The sequence below is a fragment of the Manihot esculenta genome, chromosome 15 (assembly GCF_001659605.2).
Source record: "Manihot esculenta cultivar AM560-2 chromosome 15, M.esculenta_v8, whole genome shotgun sequence".
Lineage (NCBI taxonomy): Eukaryota > Viridiplantae > Streptophyta > Magnoliopsida > Malpighiales > Euphorbiaceae > Manihot > Manihot esculenta.
Window position 1 is genome coordinate 11,044,063 of NC_035175.2, and position 16,422 is coordinate 11,060,484.

At 34.5% G+C, this 16,422-nt stretch overlaps 2 protein-coding genes across 5 annotated transcripts; one reads left to right on the forward strand and one right to left on the reverse strand.

Moving 5' to 3' along the window:
- Positions 1-6,525: 6,525 nt before the first annotated feature.
- LOC110602350 (heat stress transcription factor A-8) lies at positions 6,526-10,065 on the forward strand. 4 transcript variants are annotated; one of them, XM_021739850.2, is made up of 3 exons: positions 6,526-6,685; positions 6,757-6,962; positions 8,720-10,065. In XM_021739850.2, the coding sequence occupies exons 2-3, from the start codon at positions 6,807-6,809 to the stop codon at positions 9,644-9,646; spliced, it is 1,083 nt and encodes a 360-aa protein (XP_021595542.1). In that variant the 5' UTR covers positions 6,526-6,685; positions 6,757-6,806; the 3' UTR covers positions 9,647-10,065. The 4 variants fall into 4 exon arrangements, 3 of the variants coding, with proteins under 3 accessions (XP_021595542.1, XP_021595543.1, XP_021595541.1); XR_002485951.2 differs by having other exon boundaries at positions 6,542-6,962; positions 8,720-9,746; positions 9,868-10,065; XM_021739851.2 differs by having other exon boundaries at positions 6,535-6,962; positions 8,728-10,065.
- Positions 10,066-11,875: 1,810 nt separating this feature from the next.
- On the reverse strand, positions 11,876-14,381 carry LOC110601336 (vacuolar iron transporter 1). Its single transcript, XM_021738432.2, has 4 exons — positions 14,012-14,381; positions 13,795-13,880; positions 13,584-13,698; positions 11,876-12,320 (listed from the first exon to the last, which is right to left on the reverse strand). Exons 1-4 carry the CDS (start codon positions 14,251-14,253, stop codon positions 12,023-12,025), a joined length of 741 nt encoding a protein of 246 aa, XP_021594124.1. The 5' UTR covers positions 14,254-14,381; the 3' UTR covers positions 11,876-12,022.
- Between the last annotated feature and the right edge of the window lie 2,041 nt (positions 14,382-16,422).

Sequence of the window (16,422 nt, forward strand, 5' to 3'; positions counted from 1 at the left end):
TCATGCATCATGATTATGCAATAGGATGATTGCATTAGTTTCACGAATATGCCGCATTGCATCGATTGTTGTTGATGTGGGTGAATGTTGGATGACCCAATTAGTCCATGACAGGAAGACCAGGACCCCATTCTACGGCCTGGCACTATGTAAGGAAAGACCAGGACCCCATTCTACGGCCTGGCACGGTTATGGGACTCGAAGACCAGGAGCCCAGAGGAGGCCCTGGGGCAAATGGTAAGTAATGTATGTTATGACAGGAAGACCAGGACCCTATGCTACGGCCTGGCACAATGTTAGCTTGGACTATTTGGTGACAAGTTCACCCAACCCTTATGTGAATTGTCTGTGTTATGATGCATTTCATTGGAGCATAGTGTTAATATGTTTTATAGTCCTACTCACTGGGCTTTTAGCTCACCCCTCTCCTTTTACCCCCAGGCTTGCAGGTACGGTATAGTGCGGGAATCCGGATAGAGTAAAGAAGTCATGCTTATGTAATAGCTAGCAATGGACATGATCAAATTGTAATGTAATGTCTTAAGTACAGTATAGTTATGTAATGATGTTTATGGATGATTAGAGGTGTGCTTGACCATAGATGTTGTAATCCCTTTTAATACATGATCTTGGCTATTTTATGTCATTTATGTAAACCAACTCAGCATATGTTGTGTCACCCATTGGGGGCACTGATGAGATCCCACGGAGGGATCAATGTTATGATTATGTTAAGTATATGTATATGCACAGGTTGAGTTTGGTTGATGTATATGGAAAGAAAAGTTTTAAATTTTTATGTATGTTGTTGATCATGTATGGGATTAAGCTGGTTCACAGGATGCATGTTAGGCTTGCTACGGGTCCCGGCGGCCTTAAGTCGACCCGGATCCTAGCGCCGGTAGCGGTCCGATTTTCGGGTCGTTACAATTTGCCTGTGCTAGAGTTTTGCCCCTTTTATTGAGCTGTTCTGCACATTTTTTCAACTCATTAGGTCTACCCATAGGTTCTATTACTTTGGTTCATGGGCTGGATTGTCTATATTTATTGGGTATAAAGACTCAATAAAAGGCTGGACTAAGGCTTTCATCATTGTTGAGTTAAAAGAGAGTTTGGGGATCAATTGGGATGTCGACCTCACCTGGGGGAGGTCCGCCAAGGCTGTAACGACTTTTTTAGGTTAAGCCTAGTAGACCAAGTTTGCCTTCTCCGACTGACATCTGTAAAGAAGAAGTATGATGTTGAAAAGTGCATGTTTATGTCCAACCTGCGGGACTGTCGGGAAGCTGGTATTTTTTTTGTTTTCTTTTCATTTATGTTTTTCTGTTGCTATTTCAGACTCTAACTGATTTGGTATTTCCTTTCAGCTTCTACGGTATCAATGGACACCATCAAGCTCCCCAAGAATTTCACCCTGTCACGGGAAAGCATGAAGGCGACTCTGGCTGCTTTTAAGGCCAACAAGACTATAGCCGATGTGATCCGGGAGGTCTTCCAAACCGCAGACCCTGCATCTGCAGCTCATCACTCTGCCCCTGTGCCTTCTCTGGCTTTGGTGCCCGTGGCGGGAGGCTCTCACTTTACTGCCTTGAGGACATCAGTCCCCTCTAAAGTGCCAGCTTCTGTGAAGACTCCTCCTGCTCCTAAGGAAACCCCTAAAGAGCCCATCACGCTCAGCAAGTCAGCCAGGAGTAGCTTGAACGAGGGCACCAAGACTGCTCCCCTGGATGTCCCACCTAGACAAGTTGTGGGAGCTTTCGTGATCGAGGATGAGGCTGCCAAGCGGGCCTGGACTTCTGAACCTGCGATCGAGGGTAGGGTTGCTAAGCACGCCCGGACCACGGGACCTGCCGGGGCAGCCCCTTCTCCTCCTGTCAATAAAGGAAAAAAGGCAGTGGAGCATCTATCATCTGCCCTAGACAGCGAGTTATTGAATGTTGCTGAGGTGACTGTTGAGTCCACGCCGGCCTTTGCGGCCAGGATGCTGTGCAAGAGGATGTTTAAGGGGATCCAGGATGCTTCTGATGCCCGCTTCCTGGCCCTCATCAGCCATCTGGCCTACTCCACTAAGCAACAAGCGGTCTTCAGCTCGTGCTCCTAGACGACCTTGGGGACAGTTTGAGGGAGATGTTCCTCATGGTAAGTTATCTTGCCTTTTGAGAGTACTTTTAAACTTTTAGCTTTCTTAACCTTGCTTTTACTTTTCTGTGGCAGGCTTTTGGCATGTTCATGGAAATCGACGCCTAGAACCGGTCCTTCCAAAGTTCAGTGGAACAGCGTATCGGTGAAGAACGCCAGGATGAGAATATAGTTTCCATTGGTGAGGTTTACAGGCACATTATCGAGTTCTAAAGGCAAATCAAGGACCTCACCAAGAAGCTAGGGGAGTTGAGGGAGGAGGTCACCAGGGCTTCCCAATGAGCTTCTGCAGTGGGGTCTCAACGAGATGAAGCATTTACACAACTGTTCGCCTTGGAGGAAATTCGCCGTTAGCGTAATGAGGCTGGGGCCCAGCGTGACGAGGCTTTAGCACGTGTCGCTGTCCTCCAGCAAAAGCTTAATAAATATATTGAGGTGCTAAAGGGCATGACTTCGGCTGCAGAGGAGTCTCGACTTCAGTAGCAACAACTCTGCCAAGAGGTTTTTACCCTAGAAGAGAGGTATACTTCATTGTTGAGGGATGCCCAAGCTACAATGGACAGAGTCTAGCAGGCCTGTGAGGAGCGATTGCAGGAGTTCTAAGACTCTGTAGAATTGAAGGATAAAATCCAGCAAGCCTGCGAAGCACAACTGGAGGAGTATAAGTCCTCGGCAGAGCTAAAGGAGAGGGTATACAAAGAGGCCTCTCGTATGTTCGCTTTAGGCTTTAACTAGGGCCTTGAAGTAGCTCGGGATGCCCCCTCCACTCTGTTGGTTGGCCTATGAGCCCCTAAACTCGACTCTGATGGTGAGGAGGTCTGCTACAGAGAGGATGATAACCCCACCCTCCTCCTTTGCCCTCTAGATTGAGGGGGGTGATTCTGTAAATAATAACCCTGTAAACAACCTAGTCAGTTCTGCTCCCCCTGCTGCTTTTATAACCCATTCCAATAGCTAGTTGAATTAATAAAATTTTAAGTTTTTATATTATTTTCTATTTGTTTGCTTTTTTTTTTCCCTGTCTATTTAAATTTTATTTATATTTCCATACTTAGATTAGTTTTATGTGTGTTGTCTACAAGTTGTGTCGAGCTAGTTACTCGTCTGACATTTTATTTGTAAAACATCTAACTTATTATATTTTGTACTTTGTTTATCGAATGCCTTAATATCTCATACCTTCTGTTTCGCTGGAGCCTTTAGTTAATCGGGCTTTTGTTTGTTATTGTCTCTAGTTTTCTCCCCAAGTTATACTTTTTACTTACTCTTATTTTGGTATTCGTGAATTCATTTCGGAGTTAGTAACAGACCTTAATTTGATTTTGATTTTCCTTTGGCTTTACTTCTTTTTGATCTTTAAGGGTGCTTGAGCTCTTTTTCTAGGTTGGTGCTATGCCTTAGTCTTATTTTTCTGCGGGTCGAGCTCTTTTGTGAGGCTGGCATCCAGCCTTAGACTTGTCTTCTTGTGAGCCGAGTTGTTTTGTGAGGTTAGAACTAGGCGTTTAGTCTTGTTTGCCTGTGAGCCGAGCTCTTCTGTGAGATCAGAAACATGATTCAACATTATTTCTTTATGGACCGAGTTCTTTTGTGAGGTCGGAACCAGGCTTTCAGTTTTATTTGCCTGTGAGGTGAGCTCTTTTGTGAGGTCGGAATTAAACTTTAACTTTATCTCCTTTTAGGCCTTAGGGGTGCCAAACTCTTTTTGGAGGTTGGCACCATGCCTTAAATTTATTTTTATTTGGACCTTGCAGATGTCGAGGTCCTTTCTTGAGGTCGGCATTGTGCCTCTGTTTTATTTTTTTTGGCATATACCCTTGCTAGTGTGGGCCTTTGGCATGGCTTTCATCTCCTCAATCGGTTTTGTGGTGCCAGCATTGAGGTTTTCGTCTCCCCAACCGATTTTGTGGTGCCGACAGTCTATTTTCGAGACCGGTCACCCACCTCATTAAGGTCTTCATCTTCTCAACCATTTTTATGGTGCCAGCAGTCTATTTTCGAGACTAGTCACCTACCTCATTGAGGTCTTCGTTTCCCCAACCGGTTTTGTGGTGCCGACGGTCTATTTCTGAGACCGGTAACACATCTCATTGGGGTCTTCATCTATCCAATCAATTTTGTGATACCGGTGGTCTATTTTCGATATGGATCACTCACCTCATTGGGGTCTTCATCTCCCCAACTGGTTTTATAGTGTCGACGGTCTATTTCTAAGATCGGTCACCCACCTAATTGGGATCTTCGTTTTCTCAATCGATTTTGTGGTGCCGCCATTCTATTTTTGAGACCGATCACTCACTTCAATGAGATCTTTAACACCTGCTCAGAAGTGCTTTGGGATTAGAAAAGATAATTTTATTTATATTTTTTATATAATAGTTACATTGTACATTTTTATGGAAAATACCTCTTTAAATGCTGAATATTTCAGGCATGAGATTTTGGATTTTCCTGCAAATCTTCGATTCTATATACTCCGAGTCTAATAAATTTGGCAATTCTAAATGGTTCCTCCCAAGTTGGAGCTGATTTCCCAACAGCAGTTCTCTTTCTTGTGGCTTCTAATCTTCTCAGGGTTAGGTCCCTGTTGAATTCCATATCGGTTGTGGAAAGGGGTAATGTGCCCCTTATATAGGCCATAGACAATCCTCCTTAAACTAGTTTTTGGGGTGAGTTAGATCTGTTTCAAATTTAACATGGTATTAGAGCCAGGATAATATTTGTCTCTCACCGTTCATCTAAAAAGATGCCAAAATCGCCTTACAGTTTTTTTGTCAGATATGCGGTTCGTTTGTTGTTTGGGTGTTGTAGAAAAATATTTTTATATAAATTCCTAATTAAAATATATAAGACTCAATGAATTTAAATTTTATTTGGATAATAATAATAATAAAATTTTAAAAAATTTAAATAGTTAAATTAATTTTTAATTGAATTTAAAAATTATTTAAGTATTATTAATTTAGATTTGAATTAAATTTCGAATAGTCTAATTTTGACAAATATTTTACCTGATTACATCTATTTATTTAAATTATAATGATTAAATTGATGGAATGGATATAATTATAAATATTAAATTGTGAATCAAATAATAAAATCTTAGTTTGCATTTCTACAACAGGATTAATTTATTATTTTTATATAATATAAAAATTAATGTATAAATTTTGCTAAATTATAAGATTAAATTAATAATTACTTTTCAGTGATACACCACTTTCTTAATATAAAAACTAATAGAACAAAAATTTATAAATGACAAATAAGAGTGTTTTAATTACTTTCTTATTTTGATTATGGCCTTAGGCACTCCATTAAATTTATTTGATTAATTGATATAATTTGAAGATTGCGCTTCAAGCTAGTCAGTTTCTCAATCTTAATTTTATTATATCAAGGGAGGAAGGGAAATTTATTATATTAATTAAAGAATAGTAATACGTTAAAGTGTAAATTAATAATAAATATTAATTAAGTCCAAAGGTTGGATGAGTCGGTGAGCGAGTTCGATCCGACTCAGCTTGTTGACCAGTTCTTGAATATTGAGCAGAGCAAGTGTCATGCCATGCACACAAACTTCTAACAAAAACGCATCACCCTTCTGATTTTAAGGTAACACCTTCTTCTGCCCCAGCCCCATACCCCCAACTACTTGGCTTCTTTGCAAAATCCAAACTATATAAAAAAATTATTTTTTTATATTTTAAAATTTTTATTAAAACTTTTGCATATAGATTTGTTAATATATTTTATTTTTAAATTAAAATTAAATATAAAAATAAATTATTTTATTAGAAAATATTTTTTACAGATTATTTTGTTAAAAATAGAGCCTTAATAATTTAAAAAAATTACTCATCTTATTCTCTTCTAATATTTTGGATTGGATTTTAAGACTTTGAACTCCTTTTGTGACGACATGGGCCACATGCTTTTCAGCCCATTTTCTATTTTCAAAACAGGCTTAAGAAATGGTAACATAACATATTTTAGGTCCATTTCTTATGGATTTTATCTATTTATTTATGGTTTTTTTGTTAATTAATTATTAATTAAATTTATTTTAGTTTTTCTTAGAATTTAACAAATTAATTTTTAAAAAAAAGTGAAAACCATAGAAATAGAAGTACTTATTTCATCAGATCATTTTTTAAATAACTATTTTGGAACTAATTTTTTATGTTGTGATAAATAAAATCACAAAAAATAAATTAAAAAGAAAAGAAAGAGAACGTCCTTGTAAATATCTCACTGCACAAAACGCATAAAGACGAACCGCAAAGTGCAGAATGGAAAAATATCTTCAGGTCACATGTAAAAGTGACGCCCAGTGTCGGCCACGTCCAAACTTCTCTACGCGCTTGAAAACGACACCGTCAAAAAGGGCAGCCAAGCCCATGCTGAACCCAGTTGAGTATTCCAGCCGTACAAGTTGGGAAATTCCCTTTATACCGTTCTCTCGTTCCATTCCTTCGCTTCATGGTTGTGTTTTATTCTATGGTTGCTTGACTCCGAAGACTTCGCATAGTATACACACCATATTCAGGTTCTTTCTGCCTCGGAATTCGCTTAATTTTTTGGGTTTTGTGACTATTATTAATTCCATGGTGAAATCAGGAGACGATGGGTCTCTGGCAGTGGCTCCTTTTCTTAAAAAAAGCTACGATATGGTAGATGATGAGTCCACAGATTCGATAATTTCATGGAGCCAAAGTAATGATAGCTTCATTATATGGGATATGACTGAATTTTCTATTCGATTGCTGCCCAAGTACTTCAAGCATAGCAATTCTTCTAGCTTTATCCGGCAGCTTAATATCTATGTGAGCCTTCCTGTTCTAGTTATCCGTTTATTTGCTTTAGTTGGTAAACAAGTTTCGTTTTCTTTGATTTTTAAGTTGCTTTAATGTGTTCTAGTTGTGTGGCCTGGTGTCGATTTTTGGGTTTTTTATTATTCCGTGAATTAAGATCGTAACCGTCAAAATTCTGTCGAAATATATAATCTAGAAGTATCTGACCAAAATTCAAGTTAGCAGCTTACGTATATATGCTGAAGATTGATGTTGCATTGATAATGAATCTCCATGGTGGTTCTATAACTATGCTCACTCTCTATTTATATGTGGTAAAGTCTATTTATAAGACATAGTTGAAATGAATCAAATTTGTTCCCTAATTAGTAACAGTATGGAATGAGAGGAGTGTTTCCAAGCAATTTGGTGAGGAGAATTATGTTATCCGGGTATGCTAGATACGAACTAAAGAGTGCATTCTCCTCTGCAAATGATAGGATGACTAATTTCTCATCGATGTTGCATTTTATTGATGGAGTCCAATGTGAAAGGTGTACTTATCCACACTGTACATTACATAGATGTATTAAGAACTTATGCATGGATTTCAAACACTGGTATTCCTGGTATCTTGATCACAGAGAGTAAAGAGATACTGAGTTTTACATGTTATGGTTATGGGATATTACGGTAAACAGTATGATTCATGAATGCGGAAGGCCCTTCGCCATCATCTAAAATCATATTCTGAAAGCATTTCCCTTTATATTCTGGGAAGGTTCAGCTTGGGATACAGGATACTTTTTCAAATTCCAGCCTTCTAACACCCATTTGATAAGGAATCAATTTTGGGGAGGCCTGCTAAGTTGGATACCTTTGGATTAAAAAGGTTCTTACTGATTGCTTGTTATGTGCCTTCTCTTTTAGAATGTTTGCTACCTCAAAGTTTATACTTTATAGCCTTTGCTTATTGTTTTCATGTGTAGTATGCTGCGAGTCCACAAGATTTTGTTAGCTTAACAAATGTTTTTATGACAATATTTTGACAAATTTTACTTTTTGGAGTCCTGGCTGAAACCAGGCTGGTTAGGATAAAATAGGCAAATAGTCATGATAGCTAAATTGTTGGCTCGAATCATGATCCGGAGCCACCTACACATGTTTACAGTCATTCTAGTGGCATTATATTAAAGGAAAATTTCTCTCCTCCATGAAACCTCTTAGATTCTATCCTCTAATTAAAACTACTCTGTGACATTTAATTTTTTACTGGGTATTAGTGTTTACAGGCTTCTTTTTTAATTATTCGGGTTTTAGTCATGAGATTGGAGAATTTCTTGGTTTGAATTTGTCTTTCTGAAGAAAATGAAGTTTTGGGATTATATAAGAGGCAATGCAGATTTTGTTCTTGAATTATGTTCTTTTGACAAGACAATGATTTGGGATTAAAAATAATAAACATGTGGTTTGTCCTGCTAAATAATATTGCAGTGGGTTCACTCTTGACTTTTGTTTTCAACTTCTAGTTTTCATTTGAACATATGAGATTTGCAGCTATTTATGCTGATTTTTATCCGCAAAATTTTGTGCTTTTTGTCGCCTCTCGGAACTTATAAACTTCCCAAGTGAAGGAAAAGTGATTCTGATCCTATTGTTTTCCCTTCTAGTGCCATTTGTGGATGCATTAGTTTGATCATGATGTGTCATCATGTGTGCTGTGTGTGAGTGACTGCATGAATCGAAATAACATTATGGTAGTCAAGATTTGTAACCATAAACATTTTCAGGGCTTCAGGAAAATTGATACAGATCGTTGGGAGTTTGCAAATGATGGATTTATCAGAGATCAAAAGCAATTGTTGAAAAACATCTCCAGAAGAAAACATCCTCAGGTCACTGACAATAGAAAAGCATTGCCACTGCAGGATAGCTTAGTTGAACCTTGTGAAACAACTGAAAATGAGGGGTTATGGAAGGAAATTGAGATTCTGAAGACTGACAAAAATGCACTGATGCAGGAGTTGATTAAACTTAGGCAGCTCCAGGAAAATGCAGACAATAAGTTACTTCTCTTGAGAGATCGTATTCAAGGAATGGAAAAAAATCAGCAGCAGATGCTGTCATTTTTAGTTATGGTCATGCAAAATCCAGGATTTCTTGTTCAGTTGCTTCACCCCAAAGAGAACAACTGGCGGATGGCTGAACCAGGAAGCATAGTGGAACAAGGTGCAGATGAAGAACAATTAGCTTATGATGGGATGATAATAAGGTACCAGCCACCTCAAATGAATGAGGTGGCTACACCTATGGTTTCAGGAGAACCAGAAGAATCTAACCCTTTTTCTGATGGAACAAAAGATTCTTTCTTGAGTCCTGATTTTATGAAATTGCTTATGGATGAAAATTTGTCATCGTTCGAAAACCATATACCATTTATTCCACCGGAATTATATGATGATGGTGCATGGGAAAAGCTTCTTTTGGCCAGTCCTTTCTTGCAGAATGTTGAAGATACCAAACAAGATGCAGAAAGGCCTACTGATACTGAAAATGAAATTGGAGCAGCAGTAAATGGAACTCTGGTGGAGCAGATGGAGATAGCTGAAAGTACTGGATTTTTAATAGAAGAAATAGATAAACCTAAGAGTTTGGAGTACAAAATCAATAACAGGCCTCATTCAGAGAAATCTGAAAAGTTGGAAACTCTAACCTAGTATGGCTCTTTCTGGAATCAGAAAAGTGGATTATAATAGGAACAATACCTAGATGATATATTTTGCTGTCTTCTGCGTGGGCAAATTTTTACAAAACGATGTAAGTTGGTTCTCTTCTTCTCACCAGCTTATCAATTATAAGTAATTGGGTTATTTTGTTGATAGCGGCAACTCCAACAGGATTTAGTATATGCTATTATTTTTGCTCGGTTGATCTACAGATTTTTTGGTGTAGCCGCATGATCTTTTCAACGCACTCGCTGGGCAGGACTGCGTTGGATGAATTAAAATTTTGTTTGATGTTGACATCTATAAGAATATGTAGTTATTGCACATTGAAACGAAATTTATTTGCAACTTTCAACTCTCTCACTTATATTAATGTTGCATTCTTGGTATAGTGAAATATGATTGATCACTACTCCATAGTCGATGTGATTCAGATGCAGGCGTCCCGCTCGTCCGAAAGGATCTGAACCCAAGGCCTATGTTACATTATGCACGTACACTAGCTTATTTTTTAGCTTTATATTTTTTTTATCAGAAATAAAACACACACGATATAGGAATATGATTGAATTGCTGTTAAAACTATAATAATTTTGGTAAAATCTTTGGTTTTATATAAGTTTTATTCAAATCAGAAGTAGATTATTGTGTGAGTGGATTATTGTTTGTGAGTAAGTTTTATATAAAATTAACGATTTTGTCAAAATTAATATGGTTTTTCTGAATTGGGTATGTTTTATCTTTGATTAAAAAGAAAATATATATGATCACTACTTAAGAACGCCTCTCTCTAGCATTGGAGCACGCAAAAGGGGGACGGACATGTATGATAAGGTTTGGCATAGTTGATAATTGAGCTATCCTTGGAATGAAATTGTGGTGAGTCAAATATTTTACTGAACTGGGTAAAAGGTCGTCAGATGGACATTGAAAAGTCAATAGTTTGTACATCAGCTGTATTTCAATTTTTTTATTTTTTATAATTCTACCTTTAATTTTTTTTTAATAAAATATGCTGAATTAATAATTTATTTATAATTACACCCTTCGTATCCAATTTTAAATACTACTAGACTGTTTTTTTTTTTCAATTAAATGCACTCAATGCTAGAAAACCCAATTTTGAGAGTTCAGAGAGCCCATTGCTACCAGTCATGACCATCACTCATATTGCAGCACCACAATTGAACTCTATACATCCTCCATCTAAATCTATTATATCTATATAAACGTCAATATGTAATTAAAATGTTAACATAATAATTTTCTGTTAGTATTTGATGGTAAATTAAATATAGAGAATGTAATTATAAATAAATAATTTATTTTTATTAAAAAAATAAAATTGTAAAAAATGAAAAAATTTGAAATTTTTTTTGGACATTATCACTTTCAAAAATTATAACATAAAAATTATGAATTTTTTAAATTAAAAATATTACATAAAAATTATTTAGTTGATTTTTTATTTATTCATTCGATAAAATTGATATGTCAATACTGCTATATAAAAATAACAACTTAAGAGGTACATATAGCACACTATATATTAATTACATTCTCTCCTAATGATTGTGAGGAATAATTAATTGTACTAATATTTTATTTATTATTTATTATTTTATTTTTAATTTCTCACTTTCCCATTGTAGCATTGCCATGTATCAATTATTATGCAAGAAAAATAAAAGATAAATGGGTTGAGAGATTTTTGTGTAACAAGGATTTCATAATAACAAATTAAAAATGAGTGACTAAAATAAACTGAACCTTGAAAAATCTGCACTAGTGAACAAAAGTATCGGCTATTGAAGATTTCAATTCTTCAATAGCTCAATTTTTACAAGTTTCTATTTGTATTTTTCTCGCAATAAGGTTGATGCTGTGCACCCAAAAGATTTGAATTCTTTCGTAGCTCAAAGCATGTTTATTAACAGCGATTAAATGGAATTCTAAACCAGTGGACTTTGCAGTACAACCAGACGACGTGCTAATTTGTTTCTATGACTATATCCACTAATTTGGTACTAGCCAAAATTCTTATACGACCAAGGCCTCTAAGTGTAAAAAAAGATTTTAAATTTGCGTTGAAAAAAAAAAGTTTATTCTGAAATTTGTTTATTATAAAAGTAATTTTTAATGCTCACTAATTAATACATTTTAAAAAGTGATTTTTTTAAAACCAATTTCAAAAGTAATGTCAAACAAACCTTAATATACCGCTTAATAATCCATGGAAATTCCAACATTTTGAAGTAAATAGAATGATCCAACGAATATCCAAAAGCATTCCAATACAATTGACATTACAAGCTAAGCAAGTTAAAGCTCTCATAAAATCCTTGTAATATAAAATTACCGGAAGGATTATGCATGGATAGCCTTAGCCATACCAAATGCAGCAGCAGATGCAATGGCACCAATAAGGGCAGTTTGCAAGGCGCTTCTGAAGGGTTTGTTACCTGTGAAATACCCCTTTGCATAGCCAAATATCAGCAACGCAACTAAGGTTACTATGACTGATGCAACCACAGCATCTTGAGCTCTTGGAATGAACATGTAGGGAATGAGAGGCACCAATCCACCCAAAATGTAAGCTATGGCGATGGTTAGAGCACTCTGTAGTGCTCTTCTTGGGTTTGGCTTCTCCAACCCCAATTCAAACCTGCATGCATATGTAATAAGATAATCTTCATTATTGCTGGTTCCTTTAAAATTTTCAAACTCGATCACTAATTTCTTTTTAGTGTTTTCAAGCGTTGTTATGCTGCAGAATTTTCGCCTATTTCTAAATTCGTTTTTACTATTTATGGTATCAAGTTTTTCAAGCAATCTTTGTCTCCTGACCCACCACAAACACAATATTTTCACCTGGGTGACCTCTTAGCAATCTGGGCGTTAGTGCCCCTGCCAACTTGAACGACCTTTAGCCACAAGGGATAACGTATTAAGTAGCCATTTGGTTTATCACAATTCACAAGTGAATTAGAAAACGAAACCAAGCATGAAACAAATAAATATGCTGCTTTAAAAAAGTTGATACCATCCTCATCCTGCGGGCCTCACTCATGTAATGTTAGTTTTAAGTTTTTACTTAAATTATGAAAAGTAAAATCTATTTTTAGAAGTAAAGAAGGACATGTATTGGATATTCAGAATAATTTCCTATAAATTTTGACTCTTAAAAGAGATCCATTACTCCCAAGTGCTATTTGCATATCCCGGATGTGATCTGGAATATCGACCACTTGCGTTTGTCTTCACTTGAAAAGAGTGTCTTTAATACTTTTCAAAAGTGAGATGAGACTTTATTCTCACAAAAAAAAAAGTGAAATATAACTATATAGAGCTTTAGGACAGCGAACTGTGTAGCAATGATTATAAAAAGGTGAATAATCACTGAATAAAAGATATAAAAAGTTTCACAGTTCAGTTTGATATATTGACAGTGAATGATAAAAATATGAAAATTAAACCAAAAATTCATATTAACACAATTTTTCATTTGGCATTGAGATTCAAATTTTTTTTTTTTTTAAAGTATATTTTTAAATACATGATATTGCATGCTATAATTTTAAAAAAAATATTTTATTATTAAAAGATCATAAATTTAATACTTATTAATATTTATTTGATAAAATGATCCTATCAACACTAATTTTAACAATAATATCACCATTAGCGAATTACCACACCAAACAAAATTATTTTTTATTTATGTAGATCCCAGAAGTGGAAGTACTATTCATGGTGGCGCCTGCGGAAATAATGGTTAGTTTTGAAAATCAAATAGTGCCAACCTCGAAAAAGATATCTTGTTTCAAATCAATAATAAAGAAAAAACATAAATTATTTTTAAAAATGCCAAATAAATTTAAAAGAATTGGCAAATGTATGAAGGAAAGCAGTAGGTAGAAAGACTTACTTCATCATGAAATCGAGCCATGCTTGAGGTTTCTTCCTAAGAGCATTAACCACAGGCCCATATTCATGTGGTTCTATTCCATACTCTGCTAGTATCTCCGCCACTTCAGCTGCCTCTGCACTCCAAACATTTCTCTTCCCCTTAACATTCGATTATTCGTAAAAAATTTTAAAATCAGTAGCAAATTTTTTTGAAAAATTGATCTAAGAACCTGTATCAGGAACAGCAATGATCTCTTCTTCTTCTCTTTTCAGTTCCCTTGCGTAGTGATCTGCCTCGCTTTTAGCCGCAAGATACCTGCACAGATCCCAATGTCGAAGGACAAAAATATCATAGCTTTCCTTTCCAACTCCAACTCTCTTTTTTTCCAATGGATAATTATACAAACAAAAAATTGAAAATAGAGACAAAGGTTCAATCAATAGTACCCTCCAAGTCCCATGGAGATAGCACCGGCAGCGACTTCAGCGACGCCAGCAGTGAGAACAATGGAAGAAGTGGCATTGGCGCCTGATAAACCGGCAGCGAGGGCGAAAGGCACAGTGAGACCGTCGGATACTCCAATGATGATGTCGCGGACAATCTCACCGGCGGTGAAGTGATGCTCCTTGTGCTGGCTGAGCAGGCTCTGCTTCTCGCGGTCCAAGTTTCCTTGGGTTGGTGCAGCCATTAAAATACAGAATTTAGGGATTTCCTGACTGCAAGAATTTAGCAGTGGCGATGAGCGGTATCGGGTGCTAGAGAGAAGCTTTTGAGTTGAAATATGATGATGGGGTTTTGATAAAGGCTTGTTTTTGTTTTGTTGTTGTGGGCTGTGGCAGGACAGCTCAGATTCGTTGAAGGAACCCGTGTTATGCGTGGCATTCCAATTTAGCCGTAGATGAACTATATTTTCGGTGATATTATATTTACACTATGTAATACTTGATTTACCTATAAAATATCTCAATTATAAAATTAAATATAAATTAATTATTTATTAAAAAGTTAAAAATTAATTTTATAAAAAATATTTTCATTAGAAAATATTTTATGGGAAAAAACTTTTTATAAAAATATTTTTATTTAATTTTAATAAAAATTTTAAAGTATGAAAAATAATTTACCGAGAAATTTATGGTGATAACAACACATAGACGCCAATTAGATTGAGCGGGCAAAATCGTACGTAGTTGAAAGCAATCTTCTTTGGTCAATTTTTCCAAATTAGAAAAGTGTCACATTCTCAAATGTCAAAGCAAATAATTGTAAAATAAAAAAAAATCGTTTCGTTTCTGTATGGAATTTCCAAGAAAAAAAATATTTAATGAGATATCTTAAAAAAGAAAAAAAAGAAAAATAATTGTATTGAGTTTGAATGCAAACATGCAGAAACAATGATACTGGTCCATCTTACATGAATATAGTTTTTTTTTTTATATAATTTAAGTCATAAATAGCATTTAGAGAAAAATGAATAGAAAAATAAAAGATTTGTAAAAATAGTAATTACACGAATATATAAATAGGTAGCTGTGTTGTCAATGAATATTTTCTTTTTTCATATATTTCTATAAAAAATCATTTTACTAATTTTACTTTATAGCTATTTTATTACTTAAACATATAAACTGTAAAATAACTTTTTTTTAGAATTCTTTTAGTAAATTTCATTTATTTTTATTAGTAAAATTTAATTGTATTAAAATAATAATAATTTATATAGAAATGAATTCTATATAAATTACTCATTGTGAATTTAAATGAATTAAAATAATAGAGGTTAATCTGCTAACTCATATAAATAAATAGATTATAATAAATTTAATTAAAAAATAAAACAAATTAATTTATTAACTTAAATAAAAATATAAATTTATATCATATTAAGTTAAATGAATCAAATATATTGAACCCTAATTTATAAGAGGTTATAATTGAATATTAATCTCATACTTTCTCTTCTCATATTTTTTATGAGATATTATTTTATTCAATTAATTTTATTTTTTAAAATTAAAAATAATTTAATTCTTACCTTATAAAAATTATTATGTATCAATTTACTATAATTTTAGATTTAAAACATAAGTAAATGGGTATTTTTCATAAAAAAAATCAAATAAAATTCATTTATAGTAAATCAAATAAAATCTATCTATAACAACCATAATTCATTTTGTGGGATGAAAATCAGGAATAGCAATGGATAGAGTGTTTCTGATCGAATCTAATAGGATGAATTTAAATAATTATAATTAGATTTGAGGCTGGTTTAAATTTAAAAAATAATATTTAAAAAATTATTTATAAAAATTAATTTTTATATAAATTATTAATTAAAATATATAAAACTAAATTAATTTGAATTTTTTAAATAATAATAATTAAAATTATAATGAAATTAAATAATTTAAATTAATTTTTAATTAAATATTATTAATATAAATTTAAATTTAAATATTATTAATATAAATCAAATTTAAATTTAAGTGTATTAATTTTTACAGATACTCTATCATTTATAACTCCGTGAAAATGATTTGTTTGCGTCAAACAATTACACCAATAAGCGTGCAATTTGATGCGTGTGGCAAGCACACGCCTCAGAGAATAAAAAATTGAAAAAGAAAAGAAAAGATACGGAGGGATTGGGTGATGGAACTTTATGGAGGGACAGAGATGGAGATTCCACGCTCATGCCACACGCCCTGACGCGAAGATGCAGAGTCCACGCTCACGCCCCAGATGCCAAGACTTAGACAGGACAAATAAGGACCACTGCCATCCTCTTTTCTTCTGTTTTTATTTATTTTATTTATCAATACTTTCTTTTTCTTTGGCGTCTTGACGTCATCAC

Excerpts from the sequence above, each read along its gene's own strand:
- LOC110602350 (XM_021739849.2), top strand. The coding sequence starts at position 6,744 with ATGGTGAAATCAGGAGACGATGGGTCTCTGGCAGTGGCTCCTTTTCTT. Across the intron at positions 6,963-8,719 it reads TCCGGCAGCTTAATATCTAT|GGCTTCAGGAAAATTGATAC; the intron begins GTGAGCCTTCCT and ends AAACATTTTCAG.
- LOC110601336 (XM_021738432.2), bottom strand. The coding sequence starts at position 14,253 with ATGGCTGCACCAACCCAAGGAAACTTGGACCGCGAGAAGCAGAGCCTG. Across the intron at positions 13,881-14,011 it reads ATCTCCATGGGACTTGGAGG|GTATCTTGCGGCTAAAAGCG; the intron begins GTACTATTGATT and ends GGATCTGTGCAG. Across the intron at positions 12,321-13,583 it reads TGGCTCGATTTCATGATGAA|GTTTGAATTGGGGTTGGAGA; the intron begins GTAAGTCTTTCT and ends ATATGCATGCAG.